Source organism: Ovis canadensis, chromosome 1 (assembly GCF_042477335.2).
Source record: "Ovis canadensis isolate MfBH-ARS-UI-01 breed Bighorn chromosome 1, ARS-UI_OviCan_v2, whole genome shotgun sequence".
Lineage (NCBI taxonomy): Eukaryota > Metazoa > Chordata > Mammalia > Artiodactyla > Bovidae > Ovis > Ovis canadensis.
In genome coordinates, this window is record NC_091245.1 from 46,810,928 (window position 1) to 46,837,587 (window position 26,660).

The window sequence follows — 26,660 nt, forward strand, 5'->3', positions numbered from 1 at the left end:
CCTGGACATCTGGAAGTTCTTGGTTCACGTAATGCTGAAGCTTAGCATGCAATATTTTAAGCATGACCTTACTACCATGGGAGATAAGTGCGACTGTCTAATGGTTAGCACATTCGTTAGTACTACCCTTCTTGGGAACTGGGATGAGGACTGACCATTTCCAGTCCTGTGGCCATCCACATTTGCTGACATAATGAATGCAAAACCTTGATGGCATCATCCTTTAGGGATCTGAATAGTTCTGCTGGAATTTTATTCTTATTTGCTTCTAAAGAAGACTGGTCCTAATTATCTAGCTCATCATTACAAGAGGCAGAAATCCTACTTTGATTTTATTTGTTTTCTCTATCTTCATTAATACTTTGCTATTTTTTTATACTTTTTTGATGAGTGCATAAACATGCAATGACTTTATGAGTGCTAATGATCATAACTTCTATCAAAATATAATTACTGTTAGCACTTTTAAATCACTTTACCTCAAATTCAATTTTATCAGCAATTGACAGTCATAGCTTTCTTTTCTTTACCACCAACACAACAATAAAATTTACAATTTTCACTATTCTCCAAGGATGTATGAAAGTCCTTTTCTTTGCTTTAGTTACCAGATGTCATAGTTACTATTTTTGGAATTTCTTCACTGTTGTTTTCTTAGTAACAAATGCCATACCTTAGAACAGGGAAGACACATGACTCAAGCCCAACTAGTCTGATACCCAATTAGAAAACTGCTAATGTACAATAGTATGCAAGTTTCAGGTGTATAACACAGTGATTCACAATTTTAAAGGATATATTCCATTTATAAAGAATAGGCTATATTGTCTGTATTATATTATGTATCCTTATAGCTTATTTATTTTGCACATAGTGGTCTGTATCTCTTATTCTGATACCCTCCTCTTGTCTCCTTTTGCTTCTCCCCACTGATAACCATTAGTTTGTTCTCTATATCTGCGACTGTTTGTTTTTTGTTATACTCACTGGTCTATTTTACTTTTTAGAATCCACATGTAAGTAATATCATACAGTATTTGTTTCTGTCTGACTTATTTCACTTCAAGTTCATCCATGTTGCTACATAAAACAAAATTTCATGTTTTTATGGCTGAGTAATATTCCATTGTATATAAATCACATTTTCTTCCATTCATATTTAATGGACACTTAGGTTGCTTCCATACTTTGGCAATTGTAAAGAATGCTGCTATGAACACTGGGGATGCATGTATCTTTTCAAATAAGTGTTTTCAGTTTCATTCAGATAAAATACCCTAGAGTAAAACTGCTGGTTCTATTTTTACTTTTTTGAGAAATTGCCTTACTGTTTTCCATAGCAGCCCCACCAATTTGCATTCCTGACAACAGTGTAGGTTCCCTTTTCTCCATATCCTTGCGAGTATGTTATTCATGTTTTTTTAAATTAATTTTTATTAGAGTACAGTTGATTTACTATTTGTGTTCTTTTTGATGACAGCCATTCTGACAAGTGTGAGATGACTGTGATTTTAATTTGCATTTCTCTGATAATTAACGTGTCTCTTAGCAATCTGTATATCTTCTTTGGAAAACTGTTTATGCAGACCTTCTGTACACTTTTTAATTAGGTTTCTTTTTTTTTTTAATGTTGAGCTGTATGAGCTGTTTATGTATTTTGGATATTAACCCCTTGTTGGTCAGATCATGTGCAAATATTTTCTCCCATTCCATAGGTAGTCTTCTCATTTTGTCAATGGTTTCTTTCACTATGCAAATGCTTCCTGGTTTAATGAGGTCCCATTTGTTCATTTTTATTTCCTTTGCTTAGGCAACAGATAAAAAAAAATATTGGTACTATTTACATCAAAGAGTGTTTTGTCTATGTTTTCTTCTAGGAAGTACTGGTCTTACATTTAGGTCTTTAATTCATTTTGAGCTTATTTTAATAAATATATGGTGTCAGAAACTGTTCTAATCTCATTCTTTGACATGTAAGCTGTCCAGTTTTCCCAGCATCACTTATTAAAGAGACTGTATTTTCTCCATTGTGTATTCTTGCCTCCTCTGTCACAGACTAATTGACCAACATGCATGGGTTTATTTCTGAGCTTTCTGTTCTGTTCCATTGATCTAAATGTCTCTTTTTATGCCAATACCATACTGTTTTGGTTCCTGTATTTTTATAGTATTCTGAAGTCAGGAAGCTTGATCCCTCCAGTTCTGTTCTTTCTCAAGATTTCTTTTGCTAATTAGGGTCTTTTGTGTTTCCAAACAAATTGTAGAATTATTCATTCTAGTTCTATGGAAAAACACCCTTGGTGTTTTGATAGGGATTGCAATAAATCTGTAGGCTTCTTTGGATGGTACAGCCATTTTAACAATATTAATTCTTCCAAACCATGAACACGGTATATCTTTTTGTCTATTTATTTAATCTTCAATTTCTTTCATCAGTGTTACTGTCAAGACTTTTTTACTGTATTCAATTTAGATATTTTAAAATGAAGTAACTATATTTTTTTAATTTCCATAGTATCTTGATAATTTGGACAGTTTTCTTCACATCATGATTTACCAGTTTTAAAGAAACAAACTGCTTTATGTGTTACTAAAAAACAAGGCAATTATCTTCTAAACTTCTATTTCTTATAGTTCTTAATAGAGTCTTAGGATACTTATATTGATGCTTCTTTTACTATAACCATTTTCAAAGACTCTCAAATGGATTTTTTTTTTCCTGCTTTTCCATCCTGGAATGATTCATTCAGCTCTAGTATGGGAAAGGGCAAGCATATTGCCCTTGCTTTTCTCTCAACGTCCAAGAGAAAAAGCAGCAGAAACTCCTCTACATGCTGAAGCTAAAAGAACAAACTGATATTTAAGTACTTTCCTATGACACTCTAAATACAAAGAAATCAAACAGCTGAGGGATTGAAGAGTTGCTGCACGTAACTCAAAAGATAAGCAGAATGGTACAAGGCTTCTACTCCAAAAACTAGAAGATACTATTGAAAAAAATTAAATAATATCTAAATACCCCAAATTCATGGATTAAATATTGTTAAGATGGCAATGCTCCCTAAATTGGTCCATAAACTCAAAGCACTCTCCATTAAAACACAGCTGGCTTTTTGTTGAAAACTGACAAAATGATCCAAAAATTCATACAAAAATTCAAGGGACCCAAAATATTCAAAACAATCTTGGGAAAAAAAACAACAAAGTTGGAGAAGTCATACTTTCCAATTTCAAAACTTACTACAAACCACAATAATCAATATAGTATGTACTTGCATAAGGACAGAAATATATATCAATCACACCATCAAAAAATAATTTAAAAAAAGATCACAGACCTAAAGGTTAAGATTAAAACTCTAAAATCCTTAGGGGAAAAAACAAAGGGGTAAATTTTTGTGATCTTTAATTAGGTAATGGTTTCTAAGATACACCAAAAGCACAGCAAAAAGAAAATAAATTGGATTTCACCAAAATTACAACATTTTATGTTATAAAGGATACCATCAAGAAGAGGAAAAAGACAACCTACAAAGGAAGAAAATAGTCTGCGAATCATATATATGATAAGGGTTTTGTATCCAGAATATATAAAGAACTCTTACAACTAAATAATAAAAAGACAACCCCATTTAAAACTGGGAATATATGAATAGCCATTTCTCCAAAGAAGATATACAAATGGCCAAAAAGCACATGAAAATATGCTCAATACCACTAGCCACTAAGGAAGTACAAATTAAAACCACAAGCAGATGCAACTTTATGCTCACTTGGATACCTATAACCAAAGACAGGTAACAACAAATGTTGGCAAGGAGGAGAAATTGAAATCTTCAAACACTGTTCTTGGGCCAGTGAAACGGTGCAACTACTTTGGAAAACAGTTTGACAGTTCGTCAAAATGGTAAACACAGACTTAACACATGAGCCAGCAAAAGGTATACACCCAAGAAAATGGAAACATCTCCACACAAAACATATACAAGTGCTCATGTGAGCATTACTCAAAATAACCAAAAGGTAGAAACAACTCAAACTTGCATTAACTGATGAGTATAAATAAAATGAGAAATACCTATACAATGTAATCTTAATTGTAAATAAAAAGGAATCAAGTACTGATACATGCTATAACACAAACTAAAAAAAAAATGCGCTAAGTGAAAGACCACATATTGTGTCATTTTCTTTCATAAGAAATGTCTAGAATAATAAAATCTAAACAGACAGTAGATTAGTGATTGTCTAGGGCTGGAAGAAATGGAGCGGGAAGCATTGAAATGTAAAAAAAAAAAAACATGATTTCTTTTCAAGGTGATAAAAATGTTCTCAAATTGATTGTGGTGATAGCTGCACAACTTAGAATTTACCAGAAACCATTTAACTGTATATCTTTAAAGGTTCAACTATATACTAAAGGAATTATATCAGAATAGGAGAAGAGATAAGGAAGTGAGGGTTAACACATTCACCGAAATAATTTTTTTTTAAATCTTCCTTAAAAAGATCTTTTTACCAGATTTATTTTACCTTAACCACCATCACACCCAGGTTAGTCTAGCTCTCAACTAAAACAAGCTTTCTCGCCCACTTGCTTTCTCAGTGTGAATTTCTCTATTTAAAATAAGGTACTGTAAAAAAGCTTTATTATTTTTCAACTGGTATCAATCTTAATGATATCAATAAATGAAGGCAAGAAGAAGGGGTAAGCTTGCTCTGGCACAAATTTACTCCTGCCATCTGTTTCCTGTATTAGAAACTTCTTTATCCTATAATTCAGGGACATGACGTAAATACAGTTTTACTGGAACCCAGCCACATGCTGATTGTTTATGAATTGTTTATGGCTACTTTTAAGTAACAAATGGTATAGCTTGCAAAGCCAACAATATTTATTTATCTTGCTCTTTAATGAAATCTTTGTAGACCAATGCTCTAAATACTGAGGGTTTCATGTCACATTATATTGTTCCCAGGATAGAACACTTATCATTCATCAATATAATTTCTATATGTAATCATACTACACTACTGTTATTAAAAATTTCTCACATAACCTAGTTTACTTGATTCTAGAGTCACTATTGTATCCTAATATAAAGTTAGAAGAGGAGTTCATCAGTTCAGCTCAGTTCAGTCGCTCAATCGTGTCCAAATCTGTGCGACCCCATGAATTGCAGCACGCCAGGCCTCCCTGTCCATCACCAACTCCCGGAGTTCACTCAAACTCAAGTCCATCGAGTCGGTGATGCCATCCAGCCATCTCATCCTCTGTCATCCCCTTCTCCTCCTGCCCCCAATCCCTCCCAGCATCATTCTTTTCCAATGAGTCAACTGTTTGCATGAGGTGGCCAGTCTTGGAGTTTCAGCTTTAGCATCAATCCTTCCAAAGAACACCCAGGACTGATCTCCCTTAGAATGGACTGGTTGGATCTCCTTGCAGTCTAAGGGACTCTCGAGAGTCTTCTCCAACATCACAACTCAAAAGCATCAATTCTTCGGCACTCAGCTTTCTTCACAGTCCAACTGTCACATCCATACATGACAACAGGAAAAACCATAACCTTGACTAGACGGACCTTTGTTGGCAAAGTAATGTCTCTGCTTTTCAAAATGCTATCTAGGTTGGTCATAACTTTCCTTCCAAGGAGTAAGCGTCTTTTAATTTCATGGCTGCAGTCACCATCTGCAGTGATTCTGGAGCCCCCAAAAATAAAGCCTGACACTTTTCCACTGTTTCCCCATCTATTTCCCATGAAGTGATGGGACCGGATGCCATGATCTTCGTTTTCTGAATGTTGAGCCTTAAGCCAACTTTTTCACTCTCCTCTTTTATTTTCATCAAGAGGCTTTTTAGTTCCTCTTCACTTTCTGCCGTAAGGGTGGTGTCATCTGCATATCTGAGGTTATTGATATTTCTCCCAGCAATCTTGATTCCAGCTTGTGTTTCTTCCAGCCAAGTGTTTCTCATGATGTACTCTGCATATAAGTTAAGTAAGCAGGGTGACAATATACAGCCTTGATGTACTCCTTTTCCTATTTGGAACCAGTCTGTTGTTCCATGTCCAGTTCTAACTGTTGCTTCCTGACCAGCATACAGGTTTCTCAAGAGGCAGGTCAGGTGGTCTGGTGTCCCAACTCTTTCAGAATTTTCCACTGTTCATTGTGATGCACACAGTCAAAGGCTTTGGCATAGTCAATAAAGCAGAAATAGATGTTTTTCTGGAACTCTCTTGCTTTTTCCATGATCCAGTGTATGTTGGCAATTTGATCTCTGGTTCCTCTGCCTTTTCTAAAACCAGCTTAAACATCTGGAAGTTCACAGTTCACATATTGCTGAAGCCTGGCTTGGAGAATTTTGAGCATTACTTTACTAGCGTGTAAGATGAGTACAACTGTGCAGTAGTTTGAGCATTCTTTGGCATTGCCTTTCTTTGGGATTGGAATGAAAACTGACCTTTTCCAGCCCTGTGGCCACTGCTGAGTTTTCCAAATGTGCTGGCATATTGACTGTAGCACTTTCACACCATCATCTTTCAGGATTTGAAACAGCTCAACTGGAATTCCATCACCTCCACTAGCTTTGTTCGTACTGATGCTTTCTAAAGCCCACTTGACTTCACATTATAGGATGTCTGCCTCTAGGTGAGTGATCACCTCATTGTGATTATCTTGGTCACAAAGATCTTTTTTGTACAGTTCTTCTGTTTTCTTGCCACCTCTTCTTAATATCTTCTGCTTCTGTTGGGTCCATACCATTTCTGTCCTTTATCGACCCTAGCTTTGCATGGAATGTTCCCTTGGTATCTCTAATTTTCTTGAAGAGATCTCTAGTCTTTCCCATTCTGTTCTTTTCCTCTATTTCTTTGCATTGATCACTGAGGAAGGCTTTCTTCTCTCTCCTTGCTATTCCTTGGAACTCTGCATTCAGATGCTTATATCTTTCCTTTTCTCCTTTGCTTATCACTTCTCTTTCCACAGCTTTTTGTAAGGCCTCCCCAGACAGTCATTTTGCTTTTTTGCATTTCCTTTCCATGGGGATGGTCTTGATCCCTGTCTCCTGTACAATGTCACGAACTGCATTCCATAGTTCATCAGGCACTCAATCAGATCTAGTCCCTTAAATCTGTTTCTCACTCCCACTGTATAATCATAAGGGATTTGATTTAGGTCATACCTGAATGGTCTAGTGGTTTTCCCTACTTTCTTTAATTTAAATCTGAATTTGGTAATAAGGAGTTCATGATCTGAGCCACAGTAGCTCCCAGTCTTATTTTTGCTGACTGTATAGAGCTTCTCCATCTTTGGCTGCAAAGGATATAATCAATCTGATTTCGGTGTTGACCATCTGGTGATGTCCATGTGTAGAGTCTTCTCTTGTGTTGTTGGAAGAGGGTGTTTGCTATGACCAGTGCGTTCTCTTGGCAAAACTCTATTAGCCTTTGCCCTGCTTCATTCCGTATTCCAAGGCCAAATTTGCCTGTTACCCTAGGTGTTTCTTGACTTGCTTCTTTTGCATTCCAGTCCCCTATAATGAAAAGGACATCTTTTTTGGGTGTTAGTTCTAAAAGGTCTTGTAGGTCTTCATAGAACCATTCAACTTCAGCTTCTTCAGCATTACTGGTTGGGGCATAGACTTGGATTACTGTGACATTGAATGGTTTGCCTTGGAAACGAACAGAGATCATTCTGTCGTTTTTGAGATTGCATCCAAGTACTGCATTTTGGACTCTTGTTGACCATGATGGCTATTCCATTTCTTCTAAGGGATTCCTGCTCACAATAGTAGATACAGTGGTCATCTGAGTTCATAGGTTCTGTTGTTTCTTTAACATTTTACCTAGAAGCAAACTCCATTCATTTTCATTCAATAAATATTTACTGAGCATCACTATGCACTCAGCATATAGTACTAGACACTAGAAATTCAACCGCTAATAAGCCAGAAACTCTTGTCTTCATGGAGTTTACATTCATAAAAGGAAGAGAAATATAAAATGAAACAAAATAGATTTTAAGTATTGAGAAAAACAAAAGCTAAGACTGAAAATAATGAGAAGCATACTTTTTGATATTTAAATTAGGAAAATCTTTCTACAGAGATAATGTTTAAAATGAGATCTAAAAGCTAAGTAAGAAATAAGAAATCAAAGAATGAGAAGAAATGCATTCTAGACAGCAGCCAGAAATAACCTAGCATATTCAAGAAGTGAAAGAAAACAAGTATGGCCAGACACAGAGAAAAAGGAAAGATTGGTACAAGATTATATCAGAAAAGTAAAAAGGGTTCTTTACCTATGATTTTAAAAATATGAACTTATTTTGAAGTGGAGAAGGCATTAAAGGATCTTGAACAGGGATATGACATGATACAACTTACATTTTAAGATCACTTTTCTTACCCCACAGAAAATGGAATTGAGGGGGACATAGGGAGACTAGTTGCAGATCCAGTACAGTATTCCAGGGAAAAGATAATAAAAATTGGTTGGTCTCAACGTGGAGTGGAGACAGAAAGTAGACTGACTTGCTAATTAGATATGTGTGGGTAAAAAAAGGGAGTGAGACAAAGAAGGAAATCAGCCCTGAATATTCATTGGAAGGACTGATGTTGAAGCTGAAGCTCCAATACTTTGGCCAAAGAACTGACTCATTTGAAAAGACCCTGATGCTAGGAAAGATTGAGGGCAGGAGGAGAAGGGTACGACAGAGGATGAGATGGTTGGATGGCATCACCAACTCGATGGACATGAGTTTGAGCAAGCTCTAAGAGTTGGTGATGGACAGGTAAGACTGGTATGCTGCAGTCCATGGGGTCACAAAGAGTCAGACATGACTGAGTCACTGAACTTAACTGAGACAAAGAATGATCTCAATGACTGACACCTGAGAGCTGGATATCTAATGATGTGATTTAGGGGATGGCCGGGGCCGGGGGGGGGGGGAGGCAGAAGGTGATAACTCCATTTTAGACAAATAAATTTTGAGATATCTCTAAGATTCTCAAGTGTGGATAATTATAATATCTGGAACTCCAAGGAGAAGTCTAGACTGGAGATATAAATTCAAAATTAAAAAAAGAGAAAGACATTTAAAATCAAACAAATAAATTTCTGAATATCTATTTTTGTCCTAATATTAGAAAAGGTAGCAACAGCTCTCTTTCTTCACTTCTCTTTCAGGAGAAAAAAAAAAGCTGTAATGTTCTAAATGGTAACAGAAAGAAAACAAGGAACTGATAACCCTAGTTGCTGCAAAGAGGATAACTGGGTGAATAAAGACAGGTGGGAGACAAACTTCATTTTTACATCATATCCTTGTATATCTTTTTGTAGTTTTGCAGCATGTAAACATACCAACTATTCAAAAAATTACATAAATTAAGAAGGACCCACCAGAGTCTAGACAGAGCACAAAGGTGAAGAAATCAAGACATTTATGCACCTAAATCATTACTGTTTTCTTAAATCTTCCAAGAACATATAGATGAAACGGTAAAAGCCTTAGTACCTACTGAAGTTACAAATGAAACTTCCTATTACAAGTCCAAAGTAATCCAAATTTCAAAAGATTTATGAATTAGAAATGACTCTGAGTTCAACAATCCAATCCCTCTCACTTCACAGGCAGGAACATGAACAGAAATACATACTACCTATAATCAAGAATGCCATATGTCACACTATGATTTCAGTAGCTTAAAATGCAAAATACTCATCATCAACATCATTCTCTACCCAACACCACATGACCAAATGTATCATGAAACTAAGTGCTCAAGCATCCTAGTTTGAACCATCATATACTATCCCCTCAGTTATCTAAATCCTCAACCTGCTGCTTAAGCTAATCTGTTAAACAAAGGATGCTAAAAATCTTAAAAATAACTGTTAACTTTTCAAAATATACTTTTAAATCTGAAATTGGATGCCTTGGTTCTAACTTGATAAACAAAACTGAACTCTGTTTTGCTAAATGATTAAAAAACATTCCAGTAACATTAAGAACACTGCAGTGTTAAAATATGCAAATTATTAACCAAATGGCTGGCATTCATAGGGCATATATTAGTATAGGCCCAGCACTATGCTGTATAATTTAGATATCTTATTTAATTTGCTCCCTAACCCCATGAGACAAAGATTATTGCTATTTCACATGTCATAAGAAAAAGACATCTAGTAACAGTTAATTTCCTAAAATAACACATATAGGAATCATGACAGTCATGACTCTAAAATCAGTACTCTTTTTATCATACCAACAGATTTCAGACTTTCTGGTTTCAAGACCACATTAAATTGTTTAAAAATTTTCCTTACTAATTTTAAAATTACAATAAACTCATTACATGCTAATATAAATTTTTTATGAAAAACATAATTGCAATTTTCCAAAACAATAAAAAAAGATGAGTGGTACCATTCCAAATTCTTTAATTAAAAATTAAAGTATATTAAATGTTTGACTTAATAAAAAACAGCTGGATTTTTATAACTAAATCCAGATTCAGATGACATGCAATTAAAATAAAAGAGGAGCATTTTAATAGCCTTTTAAAATAATTAAGTGTATTGTTCGATACAACACCAAAACTTATTAAGTGTTCATTTCTAATGGACTGTTGCCATGTGAAATCTAAAACCTTACCAATAAATTTTTTGTTTTGTGGCACACCAAAACTCATTGGTTTCACTTGCACTTTGAATGAATCTCATGATTCTGTAACATAATGGACTGATCAGTCTAAAAACTACTGGTTAACTGAGTCATTCAGATCTTCCATATGTCAACACATTTCACTATACAAAAATTTTTAAATCACATTTAGTAATATTACCAACATGGCCAAAACAGTCCTTAAATACTAAGAAACTGTCAAGCTTAGAGTGACAAAGACAAGTGTTTTAAATTCTTTCATCTCAAATTGAACTTATTCCATTGGCAGCAAAGACTAGCAATTGTTTTCCTTGAGGTCCCAGGTTTACTTTTCCAATTTCCAGGAAATGCATCCCAAATATCCAAATTGGAATAACCATAATTTGTGTGTAAGCTGTTTTTTCAAATAAAAAGTGTTTCATGATAAAAGCAGCCAGTTTGGCTTACAACTCAAAATGCACAGATGTTTTTCCTTATTTTCTCTTCAGTATGTAGCAGAAAAGCATGCATAATCCACATAATGTCTCAAAGAATATAAAAAGCATGTACTCAAGATCAAGACTTTAAAAATTAACAATTTCTACAGCTTCGGCAAAGACATTGTGAAATTGGCTTCCCCACCCCCGCCTCACTTCAAGTACAGGCAGTGAATGATACAATGACTACTAGCAGTTCAGTGCCTTAATTCATGCTAACACTCCAACAAGCAGTACCCACCACTGCTTTTGTACCATCAGTGAAAATGTCACTGCAGTGAAAAACAGGCAAACAATGACTTTGTATTATTACAAAAATAGTTCTGACTTCATGTGCCCCCTAACTAGGGAGCAAAACAGGAAATTATATGTTGGGATGATCCCCTGGAGAAGGGAATGGCAACCCACTCCAGTATTCTTCCCTGGAGAATCCCATGGACAGAGGAGCCTGACATGGGGTCTCAATGAGTCAGAAACGACTGAGTGACTAACACAGACACACACACACAACCAACAAAGCTCCAGCTTCCACAGATAACTTCAAGTCTCATCCAAGCAAGCAATAAAAAGGGAGAACTTTTGTATTTTCTCTCATGAATGGTATTTTACTACTGAAATTCACACACGTATATTTACATTCAAAATATCATCAACTCTTAACCAGCTTTACCTTCTCATTATTTCCAGTTACCCCATTTATTACAATGGCATGTTAAATTGATCCATGTCCATCCAAGTTTCTTTTCTGCTTCATATAGCAGCCAGAGAGAGCCTTTTAAAATCAGATCATGTTACCTGGCTGCTCAAAATCCTCAAATCACTTCCTATGTTGAGTGAAGTAAAAACAATGAATGGTCTACAAAAAGTCCTGCATGCTTACATCTCCCACCTCCACATCTCAAAATTTCCCATCTCCTACCACTCTCTGCCTTGTTCTGGTCACACTTGCCTTCTTCCTATTCCTTGAACATGGTACCTTTCTTTATATTTGCAATTCTCTGCCTGAAATTCTTTTCTCCTAGAAAACAGCTCCTTAATTTTCTTTAAGTAACTGCTCTAATTTTTCTCATCCCTGATGTCTTCCCAGACCCTAACCTCCCCTCCCTATACTGCCAGCACTCTCTTATCCTCTATATACTCTATAAGATTTTACTTTATTTTACTCTATATACTTTATTAATATGTTGTTGCTGTGTCAGTTGCTCAGTGTGTCCAACTCTTTGCGACCCCATGGACTGTAACGTACAGTCTGTAACTGTAACCCACACAGACTGTAACCCACTCCATGGCTCCTTTGTCCATGGAGTTCTCCAGGCAAGAATACTGGAGTGGGTAGCCCTTACCTTCTCCAGGGGATCTTCCTGACCCAGGAATTGATCCTGGGTCTCCTGCAATGCAGGCAGATTCTTTACCATCTGAGACACCAAAGAATATTATCATATGTTTATTAGTTTGTTTACTATTTATCTTGCCCCATTAGAATGTAAGCTACCTGAGAGCAGAGACTTTGTTCATTTTGTTCACTGCTCTAAGTAACCCCAGAACCTAAAACACTGTTTATCACATCAGGAGCTCAGTATATTTATCAGTTAAATGAAGGAATGAATGAACCAAAAAAATGGGGTGGGGGGAGGCAAATATAAAAAACCATTAGCGAGCAAGCTAAGTTGCTTCAGTCGTGTCTGACTCTTTGTGACCCTAAGGACCCACCAGGCTCCTCTGTCCATGAGATTCTCCAGGAAAGAATGGGTTGCCATGCCCTCCTCCAGAGGATCTGCCCATGAAGAACCATCAGAATAGTGTTAAAATCTGTTTTTATTCTCCAAAAAAGCATTTTAGCCAGGACAATGCACATGATTCTCTATGAAAGCCAACCAATGTCCAAAAGGATGGGCAACATAGCACTGGTGGCTTTATAGAATTCAGCACTATGCTAATTAAGAGAGGATGAATTAACAAACCTGACAGATATCTATACCCAAGAATCCAAATGCATTTTGTTGTTGTTGTTCATATACCTAGAAGGTATATGAAGTTATTGTAAACTGGAATATACCACTAACCTGAAATTGAATTTAACATGTATTTAGTTGGAGAAGACTCTTGAGAGTCCCTTGGACTGCAGGAGATCCAACCAGTCCACCCTAAAGGAGATCAGTCCTGGGTGTTCTTTGGAAGGAATGATGCTGAAGCTGAAACTCCAATACTTTGGCCACCTCATGTGAAGAATTGATTCATTGGAAAAGACTCTGATGCTGGGAGGGATTGGGGGCAGGAGGAGAAGAGGACGACAGAGGATGAGATGGCTGGATGGCATCACCGACTCAATGGGACATGAGTTTGAGTGAACTCTGGGAGTTGGTGATGGACAGGGAGGCCTGGCGTGCTGCAATTCATGAGGTCACAGAGTCAGACACGACTGAGCGACTGAACTGAACTGAGGTGCTTAACTTTATCTATTGTTCCCCTCAGAAGTGAACTCTTTTTAAAGTATATTTATTCCTTCAGATTTTTCCTTCTTTTGGATCTCAACTAAAACATAAAAAGTAGGAAAGACAGAAACAACTGAAAAATACATGCAGAAAAACAAAATCCAAATTAGAAACACCCCAAAACAAACAAAAGTGATGACAGTATATGACAGGTATGAGCCAAGTTATACCAGTAGCAGACTAAAGATGACTTACAGGGGAGAGACAAATAAACCTAACCTTGTAGCAAACTGATAGGCAGTATAAATTCAAGTATCAGATAAACCTCAATTGAATGAAGCTCTATCTGAACCTCAAAAACTAGAGTGTCCTCTGCTGAAAGGTACGTCATAGCAAATGTGAGAGCAAGGTATTTATATTAATCGCTACTACGATATGAGCCTTCAACATTATGTTCAAGTACAGTCTCCCATATAAGAAAATAATGCCCCAAGAGATAGATATTATATCTACTTATTTCAGCAGTTAAATAAATAGTATAATTACATAAAATCCAGTTTGTAGAGAAGCATGGTCTCAAACTCAGATCTGATACATAAAAAATGCCTTCTAGTTTTGTAGACAGAGAAAGCAATGGCAATCCACTCCAGTACTCTTGCCTGGAAAATCCCATGGACGGAGGAGCCTGGTAGGCTGCAGTCCAGGGGGTCGCGAAGAATTGGACACAACTGAGCGACTTCATTTTCACTTTTCATGCACTGGAGAAGGAAACAGCAACCCACTCAAGTGTTCTTGCCTGGAGAATCCCAGGGACAGGGGGAGCCTGGTGGGCTGCCATCTATGGGGCCGCACAGAGTCGGACACGACTGAAGTGACTTAGCAGCAGCAGCAGCAGCAGTTTTGCAGATAATCTCTGGGATATCAACAAGACTAACAGGCTCAAAAACAGATGAAACGCAACCAATCACAGAGTTAAACCTCACATATCCTGGTAGCAAATAGCATTCATAATCTTTAAACAGAAAAGAGATCATTTCTCTTTTTCCTACACTCATTTGACACGCTTCTGTCTTACTCTAAAACTGACCTCCATCTCTCTCCAGATAAAACAGATGACATATGAATATGAAAAGGAATATATTCTCTGTCTGCTCAACCCCCAAACAATTTTTGAGAAACTACACTCATTTTCTAGAACACAAAGCATCCTGACAATCACCTTGTACTCTAGATTCCTATGACTTAAGAACGTCATTAATTTGGAACCAACATACTCAGTTCTCCAGTAAGTCCTTCCGAATTGTCCTGCCTCATTGCTGATGCCCAGGACACATCATCATCAGTAACTGCTCATTTCTGCTTCCTTTTTTGCCAAGTTGAAAGGTCAGACCTTCCTACTTCTACCGTAGTTCAGTGAAAGTAGGTCTCCAGAAGATGTGTTCATATCCCAGCTTTAAGCAACAGTTCACATTCTACAATGCTAATGATGAGGGCATTGGGAAGCACAGTCATTTAACCCCAGGAAAGTCCTATCTGGTCGGAGATATACACACAGGAAAGGTGAAAGGAGGACGGTCATATTTATATAATCATCAAGATTAATCAACTCCACAGATTAGTGGAGTGACAGACTTCACAGCCAAATCAGCCCCATAAGCAGTGTCAGTGCTGAAAACTTTAATGGATTATCTTGGGCTTCCAGAAACCACTTTTTTTAATCTGAGGAAAAATGAGGCATGTCTTCCAAAAAACAAAATTCAAAAAAGACTACGAAACATGAGAACCAATACAAAACCACTAGCGTTCATTTAAAGATGTGCCTCTTGACTAAAATTGCTCACCTGAGACTTCAAGATTTTTTTTCCCATGCAAAGTTTCTCTTTATAGTCCCCTCTTCTCAAACAAACAACGTATTGTACATCACCCCTCATGAATGTTAGGGACCAAAAACAGAGAATAGTATCAAAAGGAAGATCAACTTATATAGAATAAGCCAGAATAAACATATTGCATGGGCACCAAACAGATTATCCTATTGCCTCCATATTCAAGTGTATATTTTTAAACTTTCTGAATGTAAGATATTTTAAAATTTCTGTCTGAAGAAATTTGCCAGCCACCAGACACAAGTTGACCGTTTCTTTATCACTTCACTGAGTCACTTGCATTGGTAGGAATAGTCTCAAAATGAACTTTATCTTGAATTTGAAATCTCTAATCACTATGTAAAACAGCTTCAAGAAGATGGCAACTCAGTAAAAAATGAAAATTAACTGTGTATAGAGAAAATGGCTTGTCCCATGCCAGATAATGTAATTAAACGCAGTATAAACTGCCAAATCTCTCAGAATAGATCAAAATTTTTCCATATCTACGAAAGAATGGTTTAAGCAATTCATAGATCAAGGATATTCATCACTTTAACACCTAAAAGCTTTTGACTAGTTTCCAAAATAAAGTGCTTAACTTCCAAAGATTTAACTCAATTAAGGGAAAAAAAAAAATTACAAGTTTAACAAATAGGAAATGCAGTCAAAATCAAGAAAGTCTTCTATAAACTTCACAATCATTCTCATTTCTAAAGAAGAAATAAAAATCATTACCACCAACTGTAAAAAACAAAACAAAACAAAAAAAAGCATGTTAGCATGATGCTTTCTTTAAATACCAATGGCAAAAAAAAGTCAGAAAAATCTTTACACTCAATGTGAAAAAAACTTAGATTTAAACTTTAATCCTATACTTAAAAAAAAGTAGTATAAAGCTACACTAATGTCATAGAGTTGAATCAATTTTTGTTATGTTTAATGTATCTTTTTCCCCACTCAAACAAAACTGTTACTAAATATACCATGAGTCAAAATCATTGCCATTTCTGAACACAGTATGTAGATGATATTATGATTGTTACTGTATTTAACTATATTTCAAGCAATATATTTGGATCCAAATACAATATTCCCCAGTATAACTGATGGCTCAGAAAAAGCAATTCAAACTAAACTAACATTTTTCCACAAACACACACACAAAAAGCTCTATCCCTGCCCCTATTCAATTTGACAATAGCTTATAAATACACACATACACACACACACACACACCCAAAGGAAGTGTTTCAATTCCAAGATCACTAAAACTGAAAGAGCTAATGAATAGTGAGCTAAACAGTGACCAAATTAGGATCCAATAACGGGTGTCACAGTGGTAAATCTGCCTGTCAATGCAGGAGAGGCAACAGAGGCAGGTTCAGTCCCTGGGTTGAAAAGATCCCCTGAAGTAGGAAATGAAAACAAACTCCAGTATTCTTGCCTGGAAAATTCCGTGGACGGAGGAGCCTGGAGGGCTACAGTCCATGGGGGTCACAAAAAGTCAGATACAGATGACCACATACTATCTACTATCTGTAGAATTCAATAAGCTTTCAAAGTAGATAGAATAAAGGATCAAGACTAACAAGATAAATATTAGTAAATGTAAAGTTCTGTTTTGAGGTTTTAAGAAAAAGCACAAGAGATTAGAATTGGAAGACAACCACTTGAGAATAAACAACATTTTTTAAAATCCACATATTATTTCACTGTATTATTTAATGTGTGCTCTTTAGTAATCCACATTACTGAATGTGTATCACTTAAAGCAATAAGTATAATCTCTTTGTCTTTGTTTATGAGGCTACTATAACTTCAACACAAGGTTGGTTCTTTCCATCTTCAAAGGAAAGACTAAGCAACTAGAGAGTCACTAAAAGATGAGTAAGATCCTCATTTACTTATTTAGTACAGTTTTATAGTATTCATTATGTCTCAGGGACCATTCTTAGCACTGTAAGTCATGTCCTATGAAGAATGGATACAGAAGTTAGAAATGCTTAACTTGACGATAGGAAGAACACGACAGCTCTTGCTTGTAAAGTATCTAAAGGGCTATCATGTGGACAAGGCAGTGCATCTATCCGTGCCACTACAAGAGAAAGAAAAACAACAATAGTGAGAGGTCTGGGCTGTACAGGAAATCTCTGAGAGCTGTTTAATAGCATTACCTTTCTATATGTACTAAATGAGAAAATATATATCAAAGAACTTTGCCATAAAATGCCACATACACATTATTAAAACTGACTTCTTTGCAAATTAGTGGGTCCTGATCAACAGAAAATTTACAGAGGTTGATCATGGGCTTTGAAGCCCTCACTGTTAGTTTAGTTCCCCCTTTTGAAACTTATACTAAGTATGCAACTTTGGCAAAGTTTCCTTGTGCCTCGAGGCTTCAGTTTCCTCCTTTAAAACAAGAATAAAACTATCTGCTTTGCAGGGTTATTGTAAGAATTAAATGTGATAACGTATGTAAACACAGCATAGTGTTGACATGTTCGAGAAACTATGATCATGATCATCATCATCATTACATTATGGAAGGAATGTCAAGTGAACATACAACTATGTCCTATGATGTGGTTTAATTGTATGGCTCTGCTATGCACCTGAATGAGTAGATGATTCTGCTATATATTTATCATGTTTTAACAATCCAAATATAATACATAGCTTGTTTTTGTTGGGCAACTTAAAATGCCTTTATCTTCTGTAATTTGAAAGGGAAAATATTCCAAAAAAAATTAACGAAATATCCAGGTTAGTAAACTCTGAAGAGTAAAAGTAATGTAAACATAGTAGGGAAATTATGCAGCTATAAGCAAAAAGATTGAAGAAGTAGCATATTAAACAGAAATGGGCTTCCCAGGAGGCTCAGTGATAAAGAATCCACCTGTGGAGCAAGGAACACAGGTTTGATCCCTGGGTTGGAAAGATCCCCTGGAGAAGGAAATGGCAACCCACTCTAGTATTCCTGCCTGGAAAATCAAATGGACAGAGGAGCCTGGTGGGTTACAGTCCATGGGGTCACAAAGAGTTGGACATGACTTAGCAACTAAACAAGAACAACATTAAATAGAAGCTACTCTTCCTAGGAGTCTTCACTGTAGGAGATGAGAATGTATCCATATACTGCAGAAAACAACAATTACAGTTTCCACCAGTATGTGAAACACTGGTTATATTCATGAAAAATGTCAACAATGTCACTGTTGGTAGGAATGTAAATTGGTGCAGCCATTAAGGAGAACCGTATGGAGGGTCTTTAAAAAACTAGAGTTAACAGAGGATCCAACAATCCCACTTCTGGGCATATATCCAGAAAAGACAAAAACTAATTTGAAGATAAATGCACCCCAAAGTTCACAGCAGCATGATTTACAATAACCAAGACATGGAAATAATTTAAATGTCCATCGATAGATAAATGAATAAAGAAGATATAGACAATGAAATGTTACTAAGCCATAAAAAAGACTGAAATAATGCCATTTGCAGCAACATAGATGACCCTAGAGATTATCAGTCTAAGTGAAGTAAGTCAGACAGCACTTATATGGGGAATCTAAAAAAGTAAATGTCGCTCAGTCGTGTCTGACTCTTTGCGACCCCACAGACTGTAGTCTACCAGGTTCCTCTGTCCGTGGGATTTTCCAGGCAAGAATACTGGAGTGGGTTGCCATTTCCTTCTCCAGGAGATCTTCCCAACCCAGGGATCGAACCCAGGTCTCCTGCTTTGTAGACAGACACTTTACCATCTGAGCCACAAGGGAAGTCCATATATAGACAATGGAATACTACTAAGCCATTAAAAAGACTGAAATAATGCCATTTGCAGCAACTTTAAATGACCCTAGAGATTATCAGTCTAAGTGAAGTAAGTCAGAGAAAGACAAGTATCTTAAGACAGCACTTGTATGGGGAATCTAAAAAAGTGATATGCAGCTCCCTGGTACTCCAGCGACTAAGAATCCACCTGCCAGTGCAGAGAACACGGACTCGATCCCTGGTCCAGGAAGATTCTACATTCCTCAGGGCACCTCAGCCTGTGTACCACAACTACTGAGCCAGTGCTCTACAGCCTGTACTCCATAACAAAAGAAGCCACTACAAGGAGAAGCCTCAGCACAGCAATGAAGACCTAGTGCAGCCAAAAATTAATGAATTCAAACAAATAAAAAGTGATCCAAATGAACTTACTGACAAAACAGAAATAGACTCACAGACATAAAAAAAATGTATGATTACCAAAGGGGAAGCGGGGGCTAAAAACTGGGATAAACAGATGCGCACTACTACATATGAAACAGCTAACAAGAACCTACTGTATAGCACTTTCCCCTGATGCTGGGAAAGACTGAAGGCAGGAGAAAGGGACGACAGAGGATAAGATGGTTGGATGGCATCACCAACTCGATGGACATGAGTTTGAGCAAGCTCCATGAGTTGGTGATGGACAAGGAAGCCATGGGGTCACTAACTGCATAGCACACGGAACCATATTCAATATTGTGTAATAATCTAAAACAGGAAAGAATCTGAAAAAAATCTAAAATACATGTGTGTGTGTGTGTATATATATATAACTGAATCACTCTGCTGTATACCTGAAACATTGTAAGTCAACTATACTTCAATTAAAAAAAAATCAACAAAGAGCAGCTAAGTACAATGCAAGCATTTAGTATATCAAAATGATTTTTAAAAAGAATGTCAGTAGGCTATGGAAAAGAGTTTAAAGGTATTTAGGATTCTAATTACTTTGAGCAGAATTTGTACTTGAACAAACCAGCTCTCACCTGCTAGATGACAGACATGCAAGCTCAATATGCAATTCAGTACCTTCTGTGATCAATCAAAAAAATCAGCTCTAACATCATACTATCATAGTCAGTCATAGTCACCTCTCGCTTCTTTCAAAGGGAATCATCCCTCAAAAACAAAGTTTCAACTTTTTTCAGGTATATTTGTAATGGAACCCTTAAGTGGCAATATTTTTAATGCAATGGCCATAAGATAAACCTTTCATATAGCTACTATGAAGATCAAATCTGAAAAACATTCTAAACATTCAAAGCTACACTAGATCTCCCACTAAAAACCGTTTCCCAAACGGTTAACATATAATTACTATCAACAAACAATATGATGCTGTTGCAACAATAGTAATTAAATAAACTTAAGAATGAAAACCTGGGTGCAACTTTTAGGAACATTTTGGGGGGGTTGATTTTTAATAAATGACAGTAACATTACAATATTGTAAATTCAGAATACAAATGCAGTTGTCAGAGAATTATACAAACAGTGGAAATCTCAGTCTTTTTATCCTCAGTTTTTGTCCTAATTGTAGATAAGAAGCCTAGAGTCCAGTGGAATTCAGGAAGCTAATTCAACAGGCATGTATTTCATTAATGTGTTATACTATTTTGAGCACAGAATTGAGTGTGTTCTAATTGAGTGTATACAATTCTCATGTTCGGTTAAAAGCGAACTATTAACAATATTTGCCAAGTACCCAGTTTAAAATGGCCTATTTGTCAAATGCTGAAAATATCAGTGTTTACATTAGCTTTAGTTTACGGTGGCTTAAATCACAGTAAAATAAAGTCAATCATATTATGACAGTCAAGTGATAATCACATTATCACAGTCAACTCAATCACATTATGTTTTTAGAAGAAATCAAAAAAAATCAGCTAATAAAGCAAAAAACAGAAATACAGTCCTTGAATAACAAATGACACTACATGTTGTTATGTAGGATATGAGGAAGTTACTATGAAAAATCATAGTACTATTTTATCACAGGTCATCAAGTAATGTTTTAATTACTATCAGCAATTACCTATGTGAAATAAGTGTAAAACTCTAAGCTCTGCTTCAACAAAATCTTAGCCACTTGGAAGTCACTACTTGCTCTAGGTATCAAATGCCAACAAATTGGTACTGTTGCTTTCAGAAATCAAAACACTTGCAAAAGTGTAAACACTTTGTATCAAACTAAGCTTCCTAAAACCAGAAGGAAAAAGAAAGAAACAGACAGCCTAATGGCGTGTAGAAATCATAACCAGTTGCAGCCAGGTTGGGGTCTGTACCTGGACAATAAAGGGAGGTGGACAATTTATATGTTCAAAATTCAAGATCCCAAGGGTGGAGAGGGGGCAGAAAGAGAAGATACAATTCAATAAACAAGGATGACGACCAGCCTTGATGAGAGGCAGTCTAAAATTTCTTATTGTCAAGAATCAACTAAAGCCCTGACTCAAAGATAAAACAGCTTCTAATAGTTTGAAGAAGGCAAGGAAGAAACATTCCTTTGCACCCACAAGAACCAATCCCCAGACCACTGGCATGCTATTACATGATTTACGGGCATTTGGCTCGGACGATGGGCAAAGGAGAGGAAAGAAGAGTCCGATAGAAGCCTCGGATGTATAGAAACCTAGGATTTGAGAGGCCTGAGGAGGCGCAGGCTCTAGGAAAGAAAGGTGGACAGGGCGAGCACTCCTCACCGTGATTATCTTTCTGCCCGATATTGTGCGTGCGGATGAGAGAGGACAGTCTCCTCACATCCCCCTTGAAGACGCACTCGTGCACCGGATAGTGTGCAGGGCAACCGCCTCCACCTGCGACGACAGCAATGGGGCTGGTGCCCGCTAAAAGCGCCGGGGACTGGGAGATGGGAGTCGCGGAGGAATTGTGCAGCGGCAGGGCCGGGGGGCCGGGGAGATTGGAGGAGGCCGGGGCTGTCTTCAGCTGTAGCCGGTGGTGATGGTTACTGAAGATCTTATGACAGGCTCTACCGCTCTTGCCGCTGCCGCCTGTGCCAAGCCTGCCTCCTGTAAAGGTGCCGCCGAGGGCAGCCGCCGCTTCCTCATCCCCAGGTTCCAGCAGGTCCCCCTCTTCTTTGCTGGGCTTGTGGTCCCTCCGCAATGAGCGGATCTTCTCCCCGGTCATCGCCGCCACGGGCAGAGAGGGAATCCAGGAGGCTCACCGCTGGCGACGAAGCTGGCGCTGCGGCGGCACAAGGCGATTAGAGCGGTGGCCAGGATACTCCAGCGCAGCATGAACTCCCAGAGCGCCCCCGAGCCCGGGACAAACGCATCTCCCGGAGGAAGAAGAGCCGGCTCTCGCCTAGGCACGAAGGGACGCGCGCTCGCTTGGGGGAGCTACAGCTCAAGTGCCCACGACACTAGGATTCCCGTCCCCACCGCCGCAGCCGCCGCCACTGCCTCAATCCGAAAAACAGGGCACGGCCATCTTCCCCTGGCTTCTCTCGCGAGAACTCCCCCGGGAGGGAGGAGAAAGGAAACACCGCGATAAGTGAGCTGCCTGCTCCCGCCCTCGCGCGTTCTATTCCCAGAGTTGCTGGACGCCGGCGCCTACGAGGCAGCGGGTTTCGGCCCCCAGCTGGAGTCTCTGAACCAGAAGCAGCATTACCGATGGCTGCGTTTCTTGTGGGAAGTCTGCAACCTGGGCCTGCGTTTGAGATATTCGATGCACCTTATAAACAGTGACTTAAACCCTGCGACCTCCAAGCTTCCCGGAGATGAGTGCAGACTGACACCCAGGCACACAGGATATGATGTCACTAAAATGCACGGGACACTTATTCAATAAGCATTTGTTAAGCATCTACTTCGTGCCATACATTGTGTTAGTGTGTGTGTGTGTCATTAGAGGAGGAAAAATAGTCAAGCACTTGAGCACAAGATATAACTGCGAATGAAGTGGATGCAAAGAGTTGGGATGAACGGGGGAAAAAAGGTGGGGAGGAGAGGCAAATTTTAGTGCTGAAGTGTCAAATCACCACAAAAGTTTAGAAACTGACCTTGGAAAACAGACTATTCAGTAGACAGAGAGGGTAGGTCACTCAAATATTTGTTGGATGAATGAACTTCGGGCAAGCGTCAGTTAAAGCATGAGGAGTGCACCTTGATGAGAAACAATACTAGTGTAATTGAAATATCACTGGACTAATTCATGGCCAACTTTGACCTAGTGTCAAATTCTAAAATACATGAATCTCACTTTGACAAAATAACTAAAGCTGTTGGGAACTGGAGGGGAGAGGAGTCATCAATGTCCTAAATTTTACTTTATCCGTCCAAGGTCCCATTTACCCTGACAGCTGCTTCTCTCAACTTAAACCAACTTTATCACTACCTCCATAACACCCCCAACCCCCACCAGAAGTAACTGCTACATAATACAGTATGTAAAACAAGAATCAAAATTATATGAGATAATGTCCATCTAGTCAAGGCTACGGTTTTTCCAGTAGTCATGTATGAATGTGAGAGTTGGACTATAAAGACAGCTGAGCACAGAAGAATTGATGTTTTTGAACTGTGGTGTTGGAGAAGAGAGTACCTTGGACTGAAGGGAGGTCCAACCAGTCCATCCTAAAGGAAATCAATCCTGAATATTCATTGGAAGGACTGATGTTGAAGCTGAAACTCCAGTACTTTGGCCACCTGATTCAAAGAGCTGACTCATTTGAAAAGACCCTGATGCTGGGAAAGACTGAAGGTGGGAGAAGAAGGGGACAACAGAGAATGAGATGGCTGGATGACATCACTGACTCAATGGACACTGAGTTTGAATAAACTCTGGAAGTTGGTGATGGACAGGGAGGCTTGGTGGCTGCAGTCCATGGGGTCAAAAAGAGTCAGACACGACTGAGCGACTGAACTGAACTGAATTGATAGAAGAAGAAGTTATTAATTCTATCTGGAGGAAATTAAACTTGCATGATCAGAAAACCTTTCTGGAGGAAGTAATGTCCAGCCCGGGTTTTAAAGAATGTATAGGAGTTCCCCAACTGGGCAAGAGGAAAAAATATTATAGGTGATAATAAAAGTTACAACAATAGCTATCATTTATTGAGAGCTTAACATGTTAGGCATTGTTCAAACAAGTTCTAGAACCATTTTATTTAATCCCCACCACAATTCTATGAGGTACTTTCTGTCCCTGTTTTACAGATGAGACAACTGAGGCATAGGAAGTGATGATTCAAATGCTGAATAGAAATAAAGAGAATAGTATGTGTAAATATAGAATGATATTTGAGAATCATTGGAGCATAATATGTCAGGAAAAGTGGTAAATGATACTAGAAAGGAAAGCTGAGACTTGATTACAAGGAGCAACTATATGAAACTTGGACTATATATGCTAGGCAGTAGAGAGTTTGCAAAGGATTTCAAACACATTAAAGTCAGAATCACAACGCTATAATGTACCCAGTATCCCAGTATCCCAACCAGTATCCCAAAGATAGGAGATTTTACCAATTTTTCCAGCTTGACCTCCTCCCACTATGCCAAAGTGATTCTTCACTCTAACCAAAGCAGCCTGTTGAGAGTCCTTATCTGCTCTTAAGCCTCCATGCCTTTGAATATGCTCTTCCACATATCCTGAATTCATTTCTATTTCACTTACCTAAATACCTTATTCAATCTGTAAAGAATTAGTTCAAATTATATCTCTTCTTCACACAAGGGTTTGTTTTTTTTTTAAGTTGGCATAGAATTCAGGGGTCCAGGAAATTATATTGAATGAAACCGCTACAAAAAATTCAGCACATCCTTCTTTTATGAATGTCTGCCACAAACCACAATAGTACTAGAGGTACCTGTGCCTTTGCAACCAAAAGAAACCAGAGATATTTTTGTATTGCATTACAGCTGCTGCAGATAATTCAAAATATCATTACATTCATCATTACCTCAAAACTAGGTTAATATTTATGCCTACTGATAATCTTTGTTCTTCTGTTAATAAAGAAGCACATATATTACTATATCATACATTCAAAAAAATATTTTGATAGCTATTTCATTACTCTAAATTTCCTTCTTAATCCAAAGTATTTTTACACACTTAAAAACATTGTTCTGAAAATGGTTGCCTAGGCTTCATCATACTGCCAAAGAGGTCCAGGGCACAAACAGAAGTTGGTAACTCCTTCTTAAGAGTTTCTAATGATACCTACCCTTCCCTCTCTTCTCTCCAACACCACACCACTTTGAATAGCTGTCCCTTCTTCGCTTTATTTCTGATTTCCCATTTTAACTTTGCATGCCTCCTTGATATTCTTGCCCACATCTTCAACTAATCCTTTGACCTTTCTCAGTACTGAAACTGTTTATCACTCTTGTATGCACAGTGCCTGACAGATAGTGACATATTGAATGCTTAATATTAATAATGAACAGTTGTTGAATCAATCAGCCAGAACATAAAACCGCAAAGTATATAAAATGTACCAAGAGAACTAAGTGATGAGAGGCTAAATAAACTTATTAAATAACCCCAACCTGACTACACTTCAGTTGACTACTAGTTTCTTGGATTCTTATGTAAGGCCCAAGAGTAAATAAATATCAATTTGTTGTTGTTGTTGTTTTAACCAAATAACAGTAAATTCAACTGAAACGGTCTTAAAGGGGTTTACTGACTAACATAACAAAAAGGTACAGAGCTAGGTCTTCAAGAGGTGCTCTTCCAAATTGCATGTCAGTTTCTCCGTGACTCAGGGCACCTTCTCCCTGTTAGGAACATCCTCAGAAGGCCAGCTTCCTCAAGGACCCAAGATGGCTGTCAGCAGTAACTCTCGCCTCCTGCCTCCTCCTTCCGGTGTGGAATGAAGGCCCAGGACCACACAACTCTGGGGCTCGGCATTTATTAGATGACCCTGTCCAGTCTTCATGTCTGGGAGAGTGTTGATTGTCAAAGCCCTGTGGCCAATGAGATTACCCTGATCAGTTTTGCCCAATCAGATTTTACCTCTGAACGGGTGCGGGGGCGGGGAGGGTGTTGCTGGGCAAGTACTCCAACCAGCAAAACTATTAGGAGAATGAGTTAGAAAAGGTGACGGGGAGAGACAAATACAAGCTCAGTCTGGAAAAGTACTAGATCCAAGGACTTAAAGTGGGATTTTCCCGTTGGTGGAGTCGTGTGTGTGTGTGCGTGTGTGTGTGTGTGTGTGTGTGTGTGTGTGTAGAGCGGGGGCGGGCGGGAGGGGCGGTGACTGGCTTGTTATCAGTGTCAAGACTAAATATGATGAAATATATTGATTATCAATTATAGCAATAAATAATGAGTAAATAACTTCACCAGCAAACAACAGATTTACATTTTATTCAGATGTCGCAGAGATAGCATTCGACCAACAACTCTACTATTATATAACTTAAGTATTGAAT

The 26,660-nt window shown here is 37.9% G+C and overlaps 1 protein-coding gene across 1 annotated transcript in view; it reads right to left on the reverse strand.

Moving 5' to 3' along the window:
- The window catches only part of ANKRD13C (ankyrin repeat domain 13C), a 91,506-nt gene extending 68,497 nt beyond the window's left edge, over positions 1–23,009 (reverse strand). The window contains exon 1 of the mRNA XM_069565359.1: positions 21,960–23,009. Coding sequence (XP_069421460.1) covers positions 21,960–22,404 — 445 coding nt within the window. The 5' untranslated portion in view covers positions 22,405–23,009. The remainder of the gene's footprint in view (positions 1–21,959) is intronic.
- Between the last annotated feature and the right edge of the window lie 3,651 nt (positions 23,010–26,660).